The sequence below is a fragment of the Dasypus novemcinctus genome, chromosome 17, assembly GCF_030445035.2.
Source record: "Dasypus novemcinctus isolate mDasNov1 chromosome 17, mDasNov1.1.hap2, whole genome shotgun sequence".
NCBI lineage: Eukaryota > Metazoa > Chordata > Mammalia > Cingulata > Dasypodidae > Dasypus > Dasypus novemcinctus.
The window spans coordinates 42,517,652-42,540,816 of record NC_080689.1 but is presented as its reverse complement, the minus strand read 5'-3'; the positions used below and the strand labels follow the sequence as shown (position 1 = coordinate 42,540,816).

Genomic DNA, 23,165 nt, shown 5'->3' with positions numbered 1-23,165 from the left:
CAGAACCCTTAAGTTTTATAACAGGCAGTAAGAATATAAACTGCTTATAGGGAAAGCCATCTTGGTCCATCTAGTAATGGAATAAGTTTTACAGATAGACAGTTTTGTTGTTGTTGTTGTTGTTGTTTTTGAGGTACCAGGGCTGGGAATTGAAACCAGGACCTCATATATGGGAAACCAGTGCTCAACCATTGAGCTACATTGGCTTCCCTGGGTTGTTTTTTTTGTTCTTTTGTTGTTTGTTTTTATTTTATGAGGTACCAGAGATCGAACTCAGGACCTTGTATGTGGGAAGCAGGCACTCAACTGCTTGAGCTATATCTGCTCCCCACTATTTTTGTTTTAAAGATTTATTTTATTTATCCCCTTCCCCCCCTCATTGTTTTGCACCTGCTGTCTGTTCTCTGTGTCCATTCACTGTATGCTTGTCCTCTCTTTAGAGGCACTGGAAACTGAACCTGGGACCTTCCATGTGGGAGAGAGGCACCCAGTTGGAACCACCTCAGCTCCCTGCTTTGTTATGTTTCTCATTGTGTTTCCTCTTTGTGTCTCCTTGTTACATCGGCTTGCCAGGCCAGCCTTTGTGCCAGCTCACAGTCTTGCTGGTCTTCTTTAGAAGGTACGGGAATCAGACCTGGGACCTCCCATGTGGTAGGCAGGAACTCATTCACTTGAGCCACATCTGCTTCCTGCTTCCTTCTTTTAATGATATAAAAGAAGTTGTAGGTCTGGTCATTGTCCCTGCTCGTTGTGTCTGCCTATCTTCTTTAGGAGGCATGGGGAACCAAACCCAGGTCCTCCCATGTAAGAGGTGGGTGCCCAGTTGCTTGAACCACATCCACTCCCTGGTTTACTTCTTATATCTAACTTATGCTATAGAATTTTTTTGTTTGTACATAAACTTCATTACTGCTAAGACATTCTTAAGAAGCAGGGTGGGGCCGCTTCTTGGTTAGATAGAGTAAGTCTGGCTAATAGCTTGCATATCAGTCATTATAAATGTAACGTGAAAATCATTTAGGTTGTTTGGGGACTCTATATAAAGCTTTGCTAATCAAGCAAGAAAACTTTCATTCTCCCAGTAGATTTTGTTTTGGTTTGTTAAAAGGATAGTATAGCTGGTGTTTGAGGAAATAAAAATAAAATCTGAAATATTAATATTTTTATTTTTTCAATAAGTGAACATCTTAAAATTTGGATTCTATACAAACATACACCTTAAAATTTAATTCTTTAAAATTTCCATTAAAAAGCAAGAATAATTGAATATGGTTTTAATTTAATATAATTTTGATTTAAAAATAACTGTTAATTTTTGGTTAATGAAATGTATATATTTCCTATATTTCATTTACCAATTATTAATTTTGATCACAAAACTGGTGCCAGGAAACTTGGAAGATTCTACTTTTCAAAATTAATTATTTGGTATTCACGTTTTTAGAGATTTGATAATAGGTAATAGGATAAATTCAGTGGTGTAAGTTTTGAAATTTTATTTTTATAGCAACGTGTTGTTAAAATAATGTTTTTTTTTTCTTATAAGGTTGTTGTATAAAGAGCTTTAATCAATATTTATCTGACATGATGTGTTGAGGCAAAAACTTGTTTTCTCATTTGTAATTTCCTTTCTTATATTTCTCTGAAATTTATAAATTTAGTGTTTTGTGGCCGTTTTCGTATTGTCCTGCTGTGTATACTAGTAAAATTTATCTGCTTTTAAAAATAGTACAATTAATATAAAAGCTGTTGAAAATAATAAGTATAAATAATGTCTCTAGGTTTTGAGTTTCCCCTCCTTTATTATTTTATTCAGCCTATTTAACTTTTTAGCTGAGGATTAGCATTCTGAAACATTTTTGCTGCGTATCATTTTGAGAGGATGAGCTTCCATTTGAAGCATTGACCTTTAACTCTTCTCACTACTCCAAGGCATGAAGGAAAAGTATCTCCTTCATTATTCTACAGATCCTGTAACAAAAGTAGTCTTTGTCTTTTGGGGCTAAAAAGTTAAGGGCTACAGTGATGAAGCAAGTCTTTCAAGGGCACGGTAGAGTTATTCAACTCAAATGAGAAAATGTGAGAAAAGGATTCTTCCATCTGGAATGGATGAAGTGGGAGAAAGTTGAGAAATTTAGGGACTATTTGAAAAAAATATTAATGCCTATTTATTGAAGGAAACTATGGCTTGATGACCTGATTTTTTTGGTCATTCTAATTCTTAACTGGTTGTTTTTGTTTCCTAGGTTGCTTAAAGCATATACTATAAAACAGTTTGGCTTGAAAAATGAGCATTTATTAGCTTACAGTTTTGTGGCTGAGAAAATGTCCAAATCAAGGCATCATCAAGATGATGCTTTCTTCTTCTTTTTTAAAAATATATTTTTAATTTATTTTTAAAAAATACATAGATAACACACAATGTTACATTTAAAAATATAGGAGGTTCCCATATGCCCCATTCTCCACACACCCCACTTTTCCCACATCAACAACTTCTTTCATTAGTGTGGTACATTCATTCCAATTGATAAATACATTTTGGAGCACTGCTGCACAGCATGGATTATAGTTTATGTTGTAGTTCACACGCTTTCCTAGTCCATTCAGTGGGTTATGGCAGGATATATAATGTCCTGCATCTGTCCCTGCAGTGTCATTCAGGATAACTCTAAGTCCCGAAAATGCCCCCATATCACACCTCCTTTTCCCTTTTCCTGCTTTCAGCAACTCCTGTGGTCACTGCCTCCACATCAATGATATAATTTCTTCCATTGCTAGAGTCACAATAATTCTATAGTAGAGTACCAGTAAGTCAAGTCTAATCCATACTTTATTCCTCCATCCTGAGGACCCTGGAGTGGCAATGCCCACTCCACCTCTCAATTGAGGGGGGACTTTGATCCTGCATGGCTGGTAGATTGTGCTCTTGTGCCCACTGCTGTAGACTCTCTTGATTCCTTGGTGTGGTGGTCGCCCATCCTCTTCTCCCTGTCAGCTGACCTGGGTAAGTTCCACGAACTGGAGAGTAGGTGCTGCAACACTGCTGAGACTCAGGGCCCAGCTGGCACATGGACAGCCCAGAGATTTAAGTCTCCTGGGCATACACTAACCCCAGCACCAACCACAGGTTCAATAAAAGGGACAGAAGAGGCATTCTTCTTGAAGACCAGCTGCTGGAGATCTGTGACTCATGTGCCACATTGTCAGGCATGTGGCGGCATCTGCTGATCTCTCCCTTCTCTCCCGGGTTTTGTTAGTTTCCTCTTTTTGCTTCTGTGGTTTTCTCTTTCTCTCCCTGTATTCATTCCATTTATAAAGGACTCTAGTCATAGGATAAAGTCCCGTTCTGAATAGGTAGGTCATAGCTTAACTGAAATAGCTTCATCGAAAGATCCCATTGTTTGTGCTTGCTTTCTACTCTCTGTGTCTCTTCTTTGTGTGCTTTCTGTGTCTGCTTGTCTTCTATTTCTAGGAGGCACTGGGAACTGAACCTGCAACCTCCCATGTGGGAGAGAGGTACTCAATCACTCAAGCCACATCCGCTCCCTGCTTGTTGTGTCTCTCATTGTGTTTCCTTGTTATATCATCTCGTTGTGCCATCTTGTTGCATCAGCTTGCCATGCCAGCCCATCACATCAGCTCACTGTCTTGCTCGTCTTCTTTAGGAAGCACTGGGAACCAAATCTGGGACCTCCCATGTGGTAGGCAGGCACCCAACTGTATGAGCCACATCCGCTTCCTCTCAGTGTCTTAATTTTGTCATCAGGTGTTGATGGCTGACAGAAAACATTTAGTAAAACTTATGATATAGCCTTTTGATAATTTAGGTAATAAGTTGTTTGGATATTTTGTGGGCTTATTGAATATAAAATGCTCAAGGTGTCTGCCCATTTCTATGTTGTTTTAATGTTGAATTTTCTCTTATTGTGTTTCTTTTATTTGAGCACTGTTTCAAATGCAAAGAGCAAGGTAACAAAACATACAAGTCCCCAAAATAAGATATAGATGTTGCTTTTTTAGCATTTAAACTCTCCTTTTTCTAGTAGCTGATAATGTTCATTGTTTACACAATGTGTCACAGTTCTTGATCTTTATATTAAGCAGCATGGACCATTTCTGTTTTAATCTCTTGGACTTGAAGAATTTCCTCAATCTCCATCAGGCCTTGAGAGATAACCCATCAAAGTGTTCAGGGAAATACACAAACATATCATTTATATTTTAACCAAAGGTTATCAAAGCCCTAGGATCTGCTGTGTGCTCAGTAATGTAATATTAAGGTCTTATAGTACATTGAAGTTGCTTGCATATATGAAGCTTGCAAATGTATTTAAGACTTTTAATAACCTTCCACAGTTGGGAAGACCCAGCAGTTCAGGGCATGCAGACAAAGTTCTGTGATTCTTCAGTTTATTTTATGTTTATTATTCTCCATAATAAATGGTAGATTGTTCAAAGAGGCTCGATATTGTAGTATTATATATTGTGGTACTAGGCAGTTTCATAAGCCTTTTGCGAGTGTGCTCTTGCCTAGGGATTGTGAATAATTGGAAGAAGTTTAAGGCAGAGTTTCTAAAGTATGTTTTGTATTAATAGATACTAATTCTAACTGATTGCTAATAGATGACAGGGAGTAAAAGGAGTTGTATAGTTAATTAAGTTTGGGAAGCAGAGTTGAACAATGTTAAATAGGTTTCTTTCCTGAAGGGCTTCTAAGAATTTTTCTTAGAGTAGTGTGCTTTGTGAATTCTTAAGAAGGGACTGAACCAACAAAGTTTGAAAATCTGGCAATGTAGAATAAACTTTACTTAATTTACAGAATTTTCGGGACATTTTCTATTGTTTATTGTGCTTCCCCCCCCAAATTAACAGTTGAACTCATTGCTTTAATTTATAGGTACTTCTGAAAAGGTGTCTGGAGGTTGAACATCTATCTGTATATATATTAAGCATTTAATTTGAAAATTTAACTAAAATACTGTTTAAAAATAAGGTCATCGTATATTTGTACCCTTTTTGGTTTCCCTGTATAGTGTATAAAATTTCTCAACTTTATTTCACTACAGAACCTTTTTCATATGGAGTATTTTCAAGGAACTAATGTTCCATGGGATGTGCTTTGTGAAACATAGGTCTGGCATTAAAATATTCCTCAATTAGACTGTTTTGTGAAGTATTCAGCTTTCATAGTAGAGGAGAAATATTTTCAGATATTTGCTTTTGTCCTATTCACTGTTAGATTTTGGTTTGATATTATTCTATCCCAAGTCTACTAATTATTAGCTCTGTGACTGAACTTCTGTTTTTGCATCTAAAATAGGGATAATAATAGAATTTACATCCTAGGTTTGTTGTGAAGATTAAGACAAATCATGCATATAATATATTTAGTACAATGCCCAGTACGCAATAAATATCCAAAGTTTGCTCTTACAGGGAATTATATGTTAATACATTCCTTTCACAGTGTTTGAGATAGATGATTTATCTTTAGGCCTTGCTCTTAAAATGTTCTTAGCATAAACCACGTATCTAGGTTCTATACTGCAATTTTAATAAGAAAGCTGCTGGTTTTGTAATTTTTCCCGAACTGAAAATGGCTAGTATATCTATCTAAAGCACTTAATTTACAAAGGTGCATTTAGGATACATACTTTTTTTTTTTAAATGCTGTAGCTAAAATATGTCCTTCAGACTGAATTTTTAAGAGCTAAAGTATCTTTGGATAGGCTATTGATGGTTTCAAATGACTTGAAGGAAAAATTCAATCAGTCCCTGAATTGCACATGTGAACAAACATGCCTGGAAGTTTGTCAGGCTTTCTGAGAATTGTCTGTCACATTTATAATGAGGCAGTGTCTTGCATTTTTCCCTCGGTTTTCCTGCATATTTATTGTAAAGAGTTCAACAGCCCATGTGTATCTTGTCTGTTCTATATTAACACCAGCAAGTAACAAATACAGGCAAAATAATGAGAATCTAGTTAAATGAGGTCAAATTGATTGAAATCAATTGGTGATAACTATTTAGAACCATCAGTCAGAAGAATATCCTTTAGCTTTTCCTTTAGTGGAAGTCTGCTGCCAACAAATTCTCTCCTTCGTGTGTCTGAAAGCAGACGGGGAAAAGTGAATTACATACTGGACTGCTTTTAAGAACAGTGATATGAGTGATGGTTGATATCTTATCAGAAACAAATAAGATCTCAGATAGACAACAGAATTATTAATTTTTATAAAGAAATTATGAGATTATAATTTTTTCTCTTCTAATTGATATATAAATGATTAATAAAGAGTAATTTTAACCTTTTAACTAAAAAGGGAGCACAAATTAGAGCATAAATAAAATATATTTATAAATATATACATGAGTGTAGCAGTTTGATATAGTTATGAATTCCAAAGATAGATATTGGATTATGTTTGTAAACTGGTCTGTACCTGTGTGTGATTATATTATGATTAGGGCTTTAACTGGGCCACACTAGTAGGGTGGGGACTTATAGATAAAAGACATGGCAAAGGACAGAGTTGGAGGGTTTTTGATGTTGGAGTTTGATGCTGAAGTCTTAAGCTGGAGCTCTAGGAAGTAAGCACACAGAGGAAAGAGAAGCAAGCCCTGGGAAGAAAGGAACCCAGAAAACCTGAACCCTGGCAGATGTTGGCAGCCATCTTGCTCCAAGATGTACGTGAAAAATAGAATATAGTGAAGGAAGTAATTTATGCTTTTTGGCCTGGTATCTGTAAGCTCCTACCCCAAATAAATACCCTTTATGAAAGTCAACAGACCTTTGGTATTTTGCATCAGCACTCCTTTAATTAATACATTAATATTGATTAATACAATGGGTTAGATAAAATTTATGTTTATTCTGTTTTAACTGCTTAAAACCTTGATTTCAAGTTGTACACATAAATCATCAGAAGTAACTGGTCTCTTATATATTGATTTACCTAAAATTTTTGTTCCTCTTATTTGGGTTCTATTATTTATGCTCAGTGAATTATTTATAAAATTATTGTGATGGCATTAATGCCAATTTGAAAGGGAAAATAATTTTATTCTTGCATATTTTCTTTCACAGTTGTCTGCATAGTGAACATATGTGTTTACTGGGCTTTGTTGTAGTTAATATTATACCATAAACAATTTTTAAAATATGATTATATAACTATCATAAGTGTAGTTTTTAATGACTGTATAATATTTTATACTTACCTCTTCCTCCATTGTTGAACATTTTAGGTTATTTATTTCTTTTTGAAAGTTTGCTATAGCTGATAACTATGGTTAACATATTTATGTAAATAGGATATAATTTCTTTTAGTTTTATTTCTTAGTTAAATTCCTAAGATAGATTACTGGATTAAAGGAGTCTGAATATTTTAATGCTTTTGTAATATTATATTATATTACATTATATTATATTACTTTAATTCATATTTTATTTTATTCTGTTTTACAAATCTTATAAAATGCTAGTTCTATGTGCCTGAAAGATTAAGTGACTTGCTGAAAGTCACACAGTTAGTAAGTGGCTGAGCAGATTGGCTCCAGAGTCTGTGTGCTTTATATCTTTTCTATGATATCTCTTTTGATAAATCATTTTCAGTCAGTTTCCCCACTGTAAGTACTGACAATACAATATTTTAAAAATAACTAATTCAGTAGTTATGAAATAATATACTTTCTTCTGTAAAAGTACTTGATAAAGAAGATCAATTAAAGAATGTAAAACTATAAGGTAAATTTTTGTCCATTGGAGAAAAGCTTTTCTATATGATTGTTTTTTACCAGTAGCAGTTTGAATGAGGGGAATTGGCTGAGACTATTGCTAAAGGAAAATGACATCTTGGTGATTCCTAGAATGAATCCTCTGTCTTTAGGGACTGATCATATTGTTTAATAACTTCATTTAGCAAGTGTTTTATAGTTGAGATACTTAATTGTACAAAAATATTACAATTTAAAAAGAGCTTCTGCATGTCAATGAAAATTTTTTAATTGAAAATTAAAACTCACGCAGTAGAAGTATAAAGCGAAAAATACAAGTTCCCCACTTTCCCTCCCCCCAGTCTCAATCCACTAGTGGTATAAAACCAACCAGTTTCCCATCTACTATTCTTATTCTGCAGTAGTAATTACTATGAACACTTCTTAAGAATTATTTCTTTATGTCAAATTCTAACTACTGCTTCTTTTTTTGTGTGTGTGGTGAAGCTGTGAGTTCTTTGGAATTGTGAATATTCTTCTGAAATATGGAGCCCAGCTAAATGAACTTCATTTGGCACTCTGCCTAAAGTATGAGAAGTTTTCAGTATTTCGCTACTTTTTGAAGAAGGGTTGCCCATTGGCACCATGGAGCCATACATCTGAATTTATAAATCATGCAGTTAAAGCACAAACAAAATATAAGGAATGGTTGCCACCTCTCCTGCTTGCTGGATTTGACCCACTGAATCTACTATGCAGTTCTTGGTAAGAAATAAGGTGCTTCAGGTAGACTATATTACCTTTTATTCCCCCCAATTTCTTGAGATCCCTGTGTTGGGGAAAGGGTGTGTTTTTATATTTTAACTGTGGTGGTTGGGAAGGGGTGAAGGAATTGGGGGACTGCTAAAGTGAGATTGAGTGTAAGTAAGTATAGTCTTGGAAAAAGGTAAGAGATGACTGGAAGGGGATGGAAAGGGATGAATGCCTGTGAACTGTTCTCAGAGGGTCATTTCTTCTACTTCTGCCCATCCTTCATGCTCCTTTTCAAATACCTGTGACAGAAGAAGGAACTGTTACATCTGCTTTGGAGATTTCTGTCATTCTTCAGCCAACTAGATTGAATACTCCTATCCTACAGCATCTTGTCTATTGGAAATTCTTCTCCCTTAATAAATACTGATTTCAGAAGTAGCTGAGAATATAACTTTAGTTTAGGGTAGTTTTTCAGAAGGGCAGCCCTCTAAAAGTGATTATATCAATGTCAAGTCAAGATTTTTCTTGAGCAAGAGAGGACTGATTCTGTCAGACTTCAGCCTTTGCGGAAGTTATTAGTGTCCATATGGGGCTGAGAAGGTGATTGCAGCAGTGAGAGAATAATGTAAGTTTCTAGAAAATAGTGAACATAGAAGTGTCCAGGAAAATAGAGGACATAGATATTTCATAGAACTTCTTTAATAACACATGCAGAAGGTATCTTTCTCTGTGTTTCAAAAACTACATTCACTAAAATATTTAGACAACTGCTGAGATCTTGATTTTCATCAGAACAATGCTTCACTGTTTTGTTATTTGAACATTTCCTTTAAAAAGAGGCCTTCTTTGGGGTTTAGGCATACACCACCTGTGGTCCCTACTTGTGCATGGAGTATTTCTGTGGACTCCACCTGGTGAATTCTCCATGTTAAGGGAATAAAAGGTCTTTATTTGGAAGTATTCCAGTATCCTGCCTTTTTATTCTGTTTGCATTTACATGGAACTGAGGAATTTTCACTAAGAGATTTTGTGCTTTGGGCTAACATCTCTATCTGAAATAAAAACTGCTTTCTGGAAGGTGGTTTGGGGAGTATGTAAGTATAAGCAAAGTTTAGTTATGTTCTGATTGCCACCTTTTTGTTCTTTGTTTATTACAAGCTGAGTCCCTGATTGTGTTTACCCCTTTCCCCAACAGCTGATTAATATATAGTTATCCATCAAATGCTCATTATTGCAACTCCCTCCATACCTTTTCAGTCATACTCCTTTGTCTACTCTAAGAATCTTGACTCCATCCTACTTGTCCAATACTTTCAGCTTTCATGCTCCATTCTGGTTCCTAATTTTTTCTATTCCTTTAACCAAACCTTGTAATACTACCTGACACATGGTAAGCAGTATTTTAAGTCCTTTACCAATATTAACTCATTTAATAAAAGTAGAGTAGGTATTATTATTATCCTTATTTTTAGAGGAGGAAATGAAGTACAGAGTCTTTAAAATACTTGCCACAGAGTACCAAATAAGTGCTAGAGCTTAGTTTGATCCTAGGTTGTATAGTGTGTTTCTAACAACTGTTCTGTGCTACCTTAGCTCTGTTTATCCATAGAGATGAGCTAATTGTATCACTTAATTTCAGGTACTTTAATCCTTTGCATATCCTGGGGCATCTATGCCAACTTTTCTTGCTCCTTCCTGCTGCAGGGAAAAAAATTAAATATTGCCTCATTTCCTCTCCTTCCCAGACACCTATATAGACGGCTGGTAGGGAGAGGGATTTATTTGAGTTCATTTTCCTACAAGGTTTTGTAAAGTTTACCCTCCAATCTCCAGTTCTGATACAATCTTTCCCCAAGAATTGTATATGGTTCAGTTGAAAATTTATGTGGTAATAAGTTATTGGATATGTGCTGTATTTAAAGATGTTCTGGGATAGAAAAGCATTAAGAACGGGTAAACTATAAATTAGTTTGAAGCAAATTTTAAAACTACCAGCTATCTGAATTGAGAATGCCAATTACATGTATTTTACTCTGAAGCAATAACTTTTAGTTACTTAATATTCTTTAGAAAAAACACAATGGAAAATTTCACTTTAGGAATGAAAATGCTTAACATGGTCAAATTTTTGTTCACTAATCTTTTATTGAATGAATAAAGCCAAGGTTTAAGTTAAACATGACAAATATTTGCTTTCTTTGATCAATTTATGTTCAAAGAGCTGTTATTAAGAAAAATCCTCCTATAAAAATTCCAATATGTTGTTAAAGTGGATTTTGATAATACTGTATTTACATCACATGTAAGTCTGTTGCTTAATCTTTGTCACGTAAATTAAAAATGTCTTTCCTAGATATTGTTTCTCTTAAACAGTGTTAAAAATGTATTTGGCTGAATAATTCCCTGTCACAGTATAATCTACCAAGTTGAAATATTTTTTTCAGCTTTAAATGCATGACTAGATTTTCCTATCCACAAATGTAATGGAAGAATAATAGAAAGTAAATTTTATCTGTGAATTTTATTGATTAACTGTCACTCATTTATTTTTGCACAATTGCTGTATACAATGTATTGGTCAATGTAGTGCGGTAAGAACACATTTTTAGTGGCATTATCAGTGTTGGTAAAATAAACTCTCCATTTTATTAACTAAAGCTGTGCAAACAGATTTACTTTTCATGTGTGTGTTCAAATAACTACATAAAAATGACACTGTCTTTGGTCATAGACATAAAGCACATTAAGGCAGGAAAAAAAGTACCTTTAGAAAAGAAATAAAGAGCCAGAACCAAGTAACCTTGGGTGTGGGGCACTTTGACAACCCAGAAGATTGTTTGCCCTTTTTTTTTTTTTTTTTACCATTTCATTTATTCTCAGTATTTCTTGTGAAGTTGTGAGTTTGCTGAGAATTTATTGAGAGATAACATTTTGTACAATATTTAGCATATATAAGGAAGTTTTCCTGCACTTTAAATTCTTCTCTATATGTGTTTGCAAATTGGGGAATTAAGAATTTGTGAAATAATTTTTATACTCTCTCTAATCAGTCATATCAAGGATCCTTTGTTTCTGAATTACCAGACGTAAGTTGTCTTTGAGATGATGAAATATTCAGTTTTTTCCTTTCCTTCTTTTTTTCTTGTTTAGCTCTTGCTCATTAATGTCTCCAAAAAAATTGATACTTTTTTTAAAGGCCCTGAGATGTTCTGTTTTTGTGGTAGTTAACAGAGGCCCTAATCATTTTATTTTTCTTTAAACTATCTGATGGTACGAAAGGGGAATATGTAATTGAATTAGAGATGATGGATAATGTTGTTAGAATTTTGAGTTCTCTTTAAACTTTTGACTACATTTCATGTGTACAATTATAAGGCCCACTGAAAATGTAATGCTGAAATTTTCAGACTAGTTTTAGTAATATCAAATATTGATATAAGGCTCTTTTGGATGGGTTGGTAGGAAATTTGATATTATTTGAAAAAAAGAGGAAGAACTTTTGTCCTAAACCTCTTCCTTATAGTCGAATCTTTTTCTGGAACATACTTTAAGGACTATAACTATATTGGCCATCTTTCTAGCACACTCAGTGTAGAGATATATTTGAATGTCTAGGAATTATCCTTTTAGGATTGTTAGATTATATGTCTGTAACAATGACCCATCTAGGTTAGCCAGTTAAAAGGAGATAATTGCAGATCCAGTGATGACACTGGTACTACCACTGTCTTTTCTTCCTGCTGTTTGGGAATAGGAATGAAAGTTCCAACCCTCTATGAGGAAAGAGTTCTCAATTGTCATCTACTGCAAAACTACACACAGAGTTGATTCAGTTTCAAATAGGAACCAGTAGATGATTATTCACATCCACTAAACTTGCTTCCAGTTACACAAATACTTCCCATGCCCTAGTTTTCTGTCTGCTGTCATCATTAAGATGTCATGAGAATTGGCTTGAAGTGTTTTTTCCCAAGATAGATCCCCTTGGTATATTTTGTGTTTAATAACATGCTAATGTCTTGCTAATGTAGGATTGACTTAGTCAGCGATGACACCCTTACCTTTACTTTGGAATTTACTGACTGGAAGAGAGTGCCGCCAAATGTTGAAAAGATGCTCTCTGCTCGTGCCTCAAACTCCTCTTGGGTTCTACAGCAATATATTGGTAAGACAGTATAATTTTTAAAATACATTTCGTTATTTTTTCTTTTCTTCCTTCTCTAGCTGTATTGTGATTTTCAGTGAAAAGATTCATTGGAAAATGTAATTTAAATTTTGAATATAATATGCATTTCCTTAAGTGGCAAGAGTATGGGATTATTGGTGGTGAGGGGGTGGGAAGTGAGAGTAATTTCCTTCTAAAAATCATATCTGATTTTATAAATTTAGTCTAAGGAGATATGAAGAAAAGCAGTTGCTTACTCATGTTTTTATTTAATAATATTTTATTTTTAATAAGGACCTTAAGGGACCTTAAAATCTTCTTAGTGAATATTTAGCTTGTGAGAAAAATGCTAAATTTAATTTTCCTCTTCAGAGTATATGGATTTGTGTTCCCTCTGCAATATTTTATTAATTTCTAAAAAGAAGTACTACCCTCCTTTATTTATGTCTATCCTTTTCAAAAGTGTGTCAGTGTGTTGGTATGATAGAACAATGGAGATGAACTTGGTGAAAATTCGGTGAGTTGATTAATATTTTAAATGACTGTTTTCAAACACATGTTCAACTTTTTAAGCTAGTTAAAAACAAAGTTTTTTAAAAATTGAAGAACACAATAGGGGAAGATTTTGCACAAGAAAACCAATTTAAATTAAATGTCATATATGCCAAGTATTCCCATTTACTTACTCAAATTTATTTTACTTAGACTATATTTTGTTAACCAGATTATTTCTTGAGTTAGAAAAATTGTTTTGTCACTGCTATTTTTACCTGAAACATCACTCTTCATAAAACATTTTGAATAGGTTTTTAAGAAGTGAACTTATGCATGTGTAGAAATATATCTTCTAATTTCTGGGAAGATTACATTTAAGTAAATTTTCTTAATCAAAAACAGATGTTCAGGAAAATAAACTCTTGAACTGAGGTGTATTCTGTTAGGTTTCTGTAGAAGAAAAAGATAATCTGTAGTCTCTGAACCTTATAGTTAGAATTTCTTTAATTATAATGTTAGAAAGCTCACTTGCATATAATTCTTAATGTTGAGAATTGCATCTGCTTTTACTAATTATGTATCTGCAGCAGTAGAGAATAAATATCTATTCAGAACAGATAGAATGTAGAACAATTGATTTGGGAACAAAGAATCAAAAGAGGGAGCATATGCCAAATGGGAAAGTTATTGCAATGTGTCAATTAGTAAAGATATGTGAGAGTTTACTCTGAAGACCATAACATATGGCAAATTTGTCCAGATGAAGGTAAAAATTGTGCATGAGTACATTAACCTGCAAAAGACTAAATCCATCAAGGGCTTCTTGTTTAATTAGGCACTAGGTAGAGCTTGTGTAGGGTAATAATCATCATTTCTTAAGAGGATTTTATTTTGGCTGAAGATTGAAAAGGCCTTTTATTAATCTAGCCTTTGCTTTTCTGGCTTATTTCTTTAGCCAAGACCTCTTTTCTTAGTTCCAGAGTCTTATATTCAACCACCTTTTGGACATTTCCACTTGGTACCCACTTTTCGACATATTCAAAATTGAACTTGTCAGTTTCCTACAAATCCTACTGTTCCTTCTGCCTGTTTCCTGGTTTAGGAGTTGAGGTGTTTTGAAAGTACCATTTACCAAGACAGTGAATTGTACTTGGCAGCTGTTTATTTGTTTCATTGGCAGCAGTGCTTTTCAACGGGGTTCGTTTTGCCCCTGCAGGGACATTTGGCAATGTCTGAAAATGTTTTTTGGTTGTCACAATTTCAAGAGGTGCTTCTGGCATGTAGGGGATAGAAGCCAGGGAGCTGGTAAATGTCTCACAATGCACAGGACATCTCCCCCACCTCCAACAAGCAGTTATCTGGCTCAGAATGTCAGTAGTGCCGAGGTTGAGAAACCCTGATTCACAGTGACTCTTGTGTTACCTAGTCTTAAAAGAATTTTTAACTCTATTCTGGGAAAGGTTTTTATTACAAACTATTTAGGGAAAGCTTATATTCTTTCTCCTTGTTGTATTGATCACTTAGGGTATTCTTCAATGTTTTTTCCTCTGTAAAGAGTAGAGACCATTATTATGCTAGAATTTTACTAAGTCTGTGAGGAAAGGATTTACCTATCTACTTACTTGCCTGAGTTTTGAATGGGGTTTGATTCTATAGTTCAAGAGTCTCCTGGTGCACCCGCTTCCTTTTTTCTCTTTAATTTTTAGGATGCTCAATTTCTGCATGCCGATTATGTATACTTTTTCCCCTAGATTTTGAGCCTCAAGATTTCTAGTAAGCAGAAGTATGGCCAGATTTTAACATCAATGGGAGTGAGTTCAAAAGGATCACTATTATTCCTCTATACATATGACAGTTTTGCTTTCATCCTGCTTTCACCAGTAGCTTATCATGGCATTAACAACTCCATGTCAAAGTATCTATTTAAAATATTTTCAAAAGATGCTTTTTGCAGCTCTGCCACTGTTAGTTAGCCCCTCCCTAGTTCCTTTAGGTCTGCCAGTATCTACCCGTTGGGAAAGATTTTCTCCATTTTTTCCTAGGCCCCTTTCAAGTTCTGGAGATACCATGTACTTGGTCAAAATTCTCCTTTCCTCACCCCATTCTTCTCTAAAGAAGTAGGCTACTTCCCACAGTAATTTTTAAACAAAAGGCACAACCAGTCCTTTCCTATTCATCTTTTAATCATTAAGTCAGATTTGTCTCCAAAGACTTCTTGCATCAGAAAGGAAATGTATGCCAGGTGAAAATTGCTGAATGGTTGTAGCTTTAGTAACAATTTTTTAATCAGCTGAGATATATATATCTTAAAAATATCAAATGAACCCCACATAGAAGTGGACTTAATTTAAAAAATTCACCAACTCCTAGCCAGTGGCCCAAGATCAAGTCTAAGCAATTAAGTTCTTATAGATAAGAGCATTTGGCTTCAGTTCATCCTGAACCTTTAATGATCAGATATGTACAGTCTTACCTAGAGTGCTATATGGACCAGGATCCTACAAGGAATCCTAAAATGCCTAAGGAATCTCTCTTGATCTATTTATTTCATTTTTCTGATTTGTTCTAAAAAGGTTAAAACAGTCTATACATATAAATTATAGTGACAGAGTAAAAATCGATGTTAAAAGTAGAAGCAAAACAAAATTGAGAAAGACAGGGATAGGTATATATAATGGAATCAGGGAAAGCATAATCATGGTGTTCTGAAATTTGTCTATGGATAGGACATAACTTTGGCTCTGCGCTCTCTAGTTACTGGCAACTAGGTTATATGGTCCATAAGATAAGGCAAATCCATTACATAGAGGTACAAATATTCTTAGATGTTGTAATGAACAGCCTCCTAGATAATGTCTTGGTAGCCATGATTATTTGGCTTTATCAGTCTTCTGTGTTGACTGCTATTATAAACCAAAGAAAGTACAATTCTCCAGTGGTCAGTCAAGTGTGATCCAGGTACTTAGGCCTCCACTGCTCTGATTTGACCCTAGCTAGGTTTTAGAATCTCTGGAGGAATAGATATTTAGAAATTTGTGTGCTTTTTGAGCAGTTCTCTCTAAATTTTGATTCTGTCAACTCAGTTTTTAATAGTAATATTAGGTTGGTGCAAAAGAAATTGTGGTTTCGGACCATGAATTTCAAATCATTATAACTGGGCTCAAACACATCTTTATTAATCAAAATAGGAACCATTACAATCAACACATTTTTGCCAACGAGAAATAAGTTTGTTTATTCCTGTAGCTTAAAAATCCGTGCTTTGGGATTTGACGAACTCTTAGAAAGCATTTTCTGCATCCTGCTGGTTGTGGAAGTATTTTCCTTGTGAAAGGTTTTTGAGATGCTTGAAGAAGTGATGGTTGGCTAGAGGTCAGGTGAATATGGAGAATGAGGCAAAACTTCATAGCCCAATTTGTTCAACCTTTAAGTGTTGGTTGTGTAGTGTGCATTTGGGCATTGTCGTGGAGAAGAACTGGGCTGTTTTTGTTGACCAAAGCCGACTGCAGGCATTGCAGTTTTCTGTGCATCTCACTGATTTGCTGAATATACTTCTCAGATGTAATGTTTTCCCTTGATTCAGAAAGCTGTAGTGGATCAGACCGGCTGCAGGCCACCAAACAGTGACCATGACCTTTTTTTGGTGCAGGTTTGCTTTTCAGAAGTGCTTTGGAGCTTCTTTTCAGTACAACCACTGAGTTGGTTGTCGCTGGTTGCTGTATAAAATCCACTTGTCATCACCCGTCACAATTCAGTCGAGAAATTGTTCCTTGTTGTTGTGTAGAATAAGAGAAGATGAAACTTCAAAATGACGATTTTTTTGAAATTTGGTCAACTCATGAGGCACCCACTTATTGAGCTTTTTCACCTTTCTAATTTGCTTCACATGCTGAAAGACCATAGAATTGTCGACATTGAGTTCTTCAGCAACTTCTCCTGTAGTTGGAAGAGGATCATCTTCAATGATTGCTCTCATTTGGTCACTGAATTTCCGGTTGCCAGCCACTATGCTCCGCATCTTCAAGGCTCTTTTCTCCTTTGCAAAAATTTTTGAACCACCACTGCACTGTATGTTCATTAGCAGTTCCTGGCCACATGCGTTATTGATGTTGCAAGTTGTCTCTGCTGCTTTATGACCCATTTTGAACTCAAATAAGAATATTGCTTGAATTTGCTTTTTGTCTAACATCATTTCCATAGTCTAAAATAAATATAAAATAAATAGCAACTGATAAGTCATTAGCAAAAAAACATAAAGCAAGAAATGCACATTAAAATGGTGTATAACATAACCATATTTATTTAAGAATGTATGCCAATATCAAATGGCAAATTTCAGCAGTCCAAAACTGATTACTTTTGCACCAACCTAATACGTAGCAATGAGTTCAAATTTATACTACCTCAAGAAGTATCAGAGTGCAGCTATTTTGTGTTGTAAGTGGAGTTGATTTTAAAAGTAGAAATAAAAGAAAAATGAAAAATCAAGGTTGATCTGTGATAGGGTAAATATTTTATTGTGAAACTTAAGGGGCAATATGAGCCCTTCTTCCTAAATATGGTACACTGAGCAAGTACCCACAGTGTAACCCTCAGTTTTCCTTGGAACCTAGCATTGAACAATGCTGCTTCCTTACGTTCTATTAAAGTTAACTTTTGTGGTAAGTATACTAAGAACTATATATGGTAACTTGTTTTATGAAATTATTGTATTTATAGTAATAACTTGAGGAATAACTAACAGAAACAAAATTTACATTTAGGAATAATTTGTAATCCTCTTGTCTAGTAATAATTAACTAGCATGCCAACTGTCTGCTCAAGCCACTTCTAGTTTGAGGTAATACAACATATTGGCTTTTGTTTTGTTTTAATTTGATGAGTGACAATGGGTACTTCTTTAGGTTCTTGATATTCCAGTAATAAATGAAGTTTGCAAATCAATTTTTTAATTCATTAGAAATGTTTATACTGCAAATATTTGTGAATAACTAGTTGAAGCTTTCGGAAATTTTTAATCAGCAGAGAAGGTCAAAATGACGGTTTCAGGATGAAGATAACTAAATGTGTTAAATACATAAAATTTTTTCATTGTGGTTTAGTTTTTTGTATTTTTATTTTTTCTTATGATTTAAGTTTCTTTAAAAGGTAACTGAGTATCTTTTATTATAATTTACTGTAACAAAGAATTATAACTCACTAAGAGTATCACATTATTTATTTAGGCAGAGGGACATGGGAGGTTGATTTACAAATGAGGAAATGAAATTTTAAAAGGTCTCCTGACATGCTCTGTGAGTGGCTAGAGTCAAGGCCTCTTGACTTCTACCCCTAAACCACAAACCCTGCACTGAGATGCCTCTGAGAATCAGAAGTTACTGTTTCTCAATCACCAGTAAATGTTTGGCCAGTTAAGAGTAAATTTGCAGTGTTACATAAATACTTGCAACTTGTAGTAAAGGTCAGTGTCTTAAAACACCTTGTAAGCTTCCTGTTTGAATAACCCCCACCTCCAACCCACAGTTAGAAATTTGTGGATTTAAAAAAAATTATTAATAATTTTTGGGGGAAGTTGTAGATTTAAAGAAATAGCATGCATAAAATATATAAAATACAGAATTCCCACATACCACCCAAATATTAATGCCTTGCATTAGTGTGGTGCACTTGTTATAATTCATGAAGAACATTTTTGTAATTGTACTATTAATTATAGCCCATTGTTTACAATAGGGTTCACTGTGCTGTACAGTCCTATGTTTTTTCTTTTTAATTTTTATCCTAATTCACCTTTTAATCACATTCAAATATATAATTAGTGCTGTTAATTACACCCATTACCAAAACTTTACAATCAACCCAAATAAAAATTCTGAACAATGTAAGCATTAGCTCCCCATTCCCTACCCCCTTCTCCACCTCTAGTAACCTATATTCTAAATTCTGAATATATGAGTTTACTTGTAATTATTTTTATGAGTTTGTGTATTCTAATTATTAAATATCAGTAAGATCATACAATATTTGTCCTTTTGTGTCTGACTTATTTCACTCAACATGTCTTGTTATCACATGAATCAGAACTTCATTTTGCAGCTGAATAATATTCTACTGTATGCATATATCACATTTTGTTTATTCATTCAACAGTTGTTGGAAACTTGGGTTGCTTGCATCTTTTGGCAGTTGTGAATTATGCCACTATGAACATTGATGTGCAAATATCTGTTCGAGTCCCTGCTTTCACTTCTTTTGGATATATACCTAATAGTGGGATTGCCAGGTCATGTGATAATTCTATACTTAGCGTTCTGAGGAACTGCCAAACTGTCTTCCATAGTGGCTGTACCATTTTACATTCCCATCATCAATGAATGAATGTGCCTATGTCTCTACATCCTCTTCAACACTTGTAATTTTCTGTTTTTTTTTTTTAAATAGCAATTTTAGTGGGTGTGAAATGGTATCTCATTGTGGTTTTGATTTGCATTTCCCTAGTAGCTAATGATGTCGAGCATGTTTTCATGTGCTTTTTAGCCATTTGTATGTCCTCTTTGGAGAAATGTCTATTCAAGTCTTTGCCCATTTTTAAAATTGGGTTGTCTTTTTATTGTTGAGTTGTAGGATTTGGGTTGTCTTTTTATTGTTGAGTTGTAGGATTTCTTGTATATTAAACCCTTACTAGATATGAGATTTCCAAATATTTTCTCCCATTGAATAGGTTTTTAAAAAATTTTTGAGTAGTTTTATTGAATATATTCACACACCATACAATCCATCTAAAGTGTAGGTTGTCTTTCACTTTCAAGTCCTTTGATGCACAAATTGTGAAATAATTTGATGCACAATTTGATGCACAAATTGTGAAATAATTGTGATGAGGCCCAATTTTTAAATTTTTAAAATTTTATTGCTTGTGCTTTGGGTATAGAGTCTAACAATCATTGCTTAACACAAGATTCTGAAGATGCTTCCCTATGTTTTCTTCTAGTAGTTTTATAGTCCTGATTCTCGTGAATAGGCCTTTGATCCATTTTGAGTTAATGTTTGTATATGGTGTGAGATAGAGGTCCTCTTCTGTTCTTTTACATATGGTTATCCATGTCTCCCAGCACCATTTGTTGAAGAGATAGTCTTTCCCAACTAAATGGACTTAGCAGCATTGTTAAAAAAAATCAGTTGGCCATAGATTTAAAGAGTCTATTTCTGAACTCTCAATTGAATTCCATTTGTCTATATGTCTAACCTTGTGCCAGTACCACGCAGTTTTCCCCACTTTTTTTTTTTTAATTAGAGAAGTTGTGAGTTTAAAACACAATTATGCATAACATACATGATTCCCATACCTCACCCCACCACCACCACCTTGATTTGCTGTGGAACATTTGTTACAAATGATGAAAGAACATCATCAAAATATTATTGCTAGCTATAGTGTATAGCGTACATGTAGTGTATTTCCCCCCAAACAGCCCTATTGTTTACACCATATATTACTATCGTATATTTGTTATTGTTCATCAGAGAACATTTTCATACTTGTACTGTTAACCACAGTACATTTTCCACCAATGGGTTCACTTTGTTATATGGTCCTATACCTGTACAATCCATCTAAAGTGTTCATTCAATGACTCTCAGTTTTATCAACTCAGCTAATTTTAGAATATTTTCATTACTGCAAAAGGAAAAATCCCACTGTTGACCCTTAGCATTTGATATAATACCTTCTTTGCCATTGATGCAAAAATATTACAGTATTACTTTAACTGTATAGTCTGTGAGTTACGTTAGTTGTATTTTCCCATATATCACCATATTCTTTTTTAAAAATTTAATTTAATATAGAAATTTATTTTTATATTTTTCTCTCTCACCATATTCTTTTTTTTTTTCTTTTATATTATTTTATTTTTTTAATTTTTTTATTTTTTATTGACTTTGTAATAATATTACATTAAAAATATATATGTGAGGTCCCATTCAACCCCACCCCCCCACCCCCCCTTTCCCCCCCCCAACAACACTCGTTCCCATCATCATGACACATCCATTGGATTTGGTAAGTACATCTTTGGGCACCTCTGCACCTCATATACATTCTCACCATATTCTTAACACATTGTAATGGTGACATATATTTGTTCTAGTTTATAGAAGAATATTCTTGTATCTGTACTATTAATAACAGTCCTCATCCACCACTGAGTTCACCATGTTTTATAGTCCCTAGATTATCCTCTAGCTTTCTTTCAATTAACAGTTATGTCGCTAGACTACCCCTTTCAGCCTTTCAGCCACAATCACATTTATAAATCAGCATTGTTAGTTATACTCATTATAATGTATTATGATCAACTCTATCCCTTTCCACACATTTACAGTCAACCTTATTAAAAATTCTACATACATTAAGCATCAGTTCCCCCCTCTCATCCCTTATTTTGTCTCCTAGTAACCTATACTCTGAAGTTTAATTCCATGAGTTTAGTCGTTGTATTTAATTCCTGTGAGTCTATACAGTACTTGTCCTTTTGTGTTGGGTTTATTTCATACAACATAGTGTCATCAGGGTTCACCCCCTTGTCGTATGCACCCTGACTTAATTTCTTCTTACAGTTGAGTAGTATTCCATCATATGTATATAACACATTTTGTTTATCCATTCTTTGATTAATGGACATTTGGTTTCTTTCCATCTTTTTTTTAGCAATTGTGAATAATGCTGCTGTGAACATTGTTGTGCAAATATCTATTTGTGTCCTTGCTTTCAATTCTTCTGAAAATATTCCTAGTAGCAGGATTGCAATATCATATGGGAGACCTTTATTTGGCTTCCTGAGGAAACTCCAAACTGCCTTCCACAGAGGCTGCACCATTCTACATTTCCACCAACAGTGGAGGAGTGTTCCTGTTTCTCACATCCTTTCTGACACTTGTAGTTTGTTTTTTTTTTAGTAATGGCTCTTCTGTAAGGTGCAAAATGATATCTCACTGTAGTTTTGAACTGCATTTCCCTAATTAGTTAATGATGTTGAACATCACTTCATGTACTTTTAAAAAAAATTTATTTTTTCTTAATTCATTTTTTAAAATATTAAATTAAAAAAATATGAGGTCCCCATGTACCCCCACCCCCCTCACCCCTGTACTCCCCCCATAGCAACATTCTCCTCCATCATCATGACATATTCATTGCATTTGGTGAATACTTCTCTGAGCATCACTGTACCTCATGGTCAATGGTCCACATCATAGCCCACACTCTCCCACGTTGTATCCGGTGGGCCATGGGAGGATCTACAATGTCCGGTAATTGTCCCTGCAGCACCACCCAGGACAACTCCAAGTCCCAAAAACGCCTCCACATCTCATCTCTTCCTCCCATTCCCCACACCCAGCAGCCACCATGGCCACTGTCTCCACACCAATGCCACATTTTCTTCGATTACTAATCACAATAGTTCATGAATAGAATATCAGTGAGTCCACTCTAGTCCTTACTCTATTCCTCTATCCTGTGGACCTTGGATTGGTTGTGTCCATTCCACATCTATATCAAGAGGGGTCTTAGATTCCACATGGATGCTAGATGCAATCCTCCTGCTTTCAGTTGTAGGCACTCTTGGCTCCATGGTGTGGTGGTTGACATTCTTCAACTCCATGTTAGCTGAGTGGGGTAAGTCCAATAAACCAGAGTGTAGGAGCTGAAGTCTGTTGAGGCTCAGGGCCTGGCTATCTTATGGTCAGTCTAGAGATTCAGATCCCTTGGGTGTATCTTAAACCCCAGCGCCAACTACAATTCTGGTAAAGTAACAGGAAAGGCTTGTGAAAAGAGATCACATCTGAGTCCAGCTCTATCACACAGACACACTGACTCCAAAGAAGGGCCAACTGACATGGCAGTGAACTCCATCTTCCATGACCATAAAACTTTTGGGTCTCTGTAGCCCTCAGAAGAACCAATACCTGGGGTTTTATCTACTTTGTCTCTGAGACTCTGCTCAGGTGTGCATAAAGGCAACCCCTCTG

At 34.8% G+C, this 23,165-nt stretch overlaps 1 protein-coding gene across 6 annotated transcripts in view; it reads left to right on the top strand.

Annotated features, from left to right (window-relative positions):
- Positions 1 to 23,165, top strand: part of ASB3 (ankyrin repeat and SOCS box containing 3) — a 171,420-nt gene that overhangs the window by 117,015 nt on the left and 31,240 nt on the right. For 5 of the 6 annotated variants that reach the window (XM_058278559.2, XM_071208834.1, XM_071208835.1 and 2 more), the window contains 2 exons: positions 8,228 to 8,485; positions 12,505 to 12,638. In XM_058278559.2, the coding sequence (XP_058134542.1) occupies positions 8,228 to 8,485; positions 12,505 to 12,638 (392 nt within the window). The remainder of the gene's footprint in view (positions 1 to 8,227; positions 8,486 to 12,504; positions 12,639 to 23,165) is intronic. The other variant, XM_058278560.2, reaches the window with a different exon arrangement.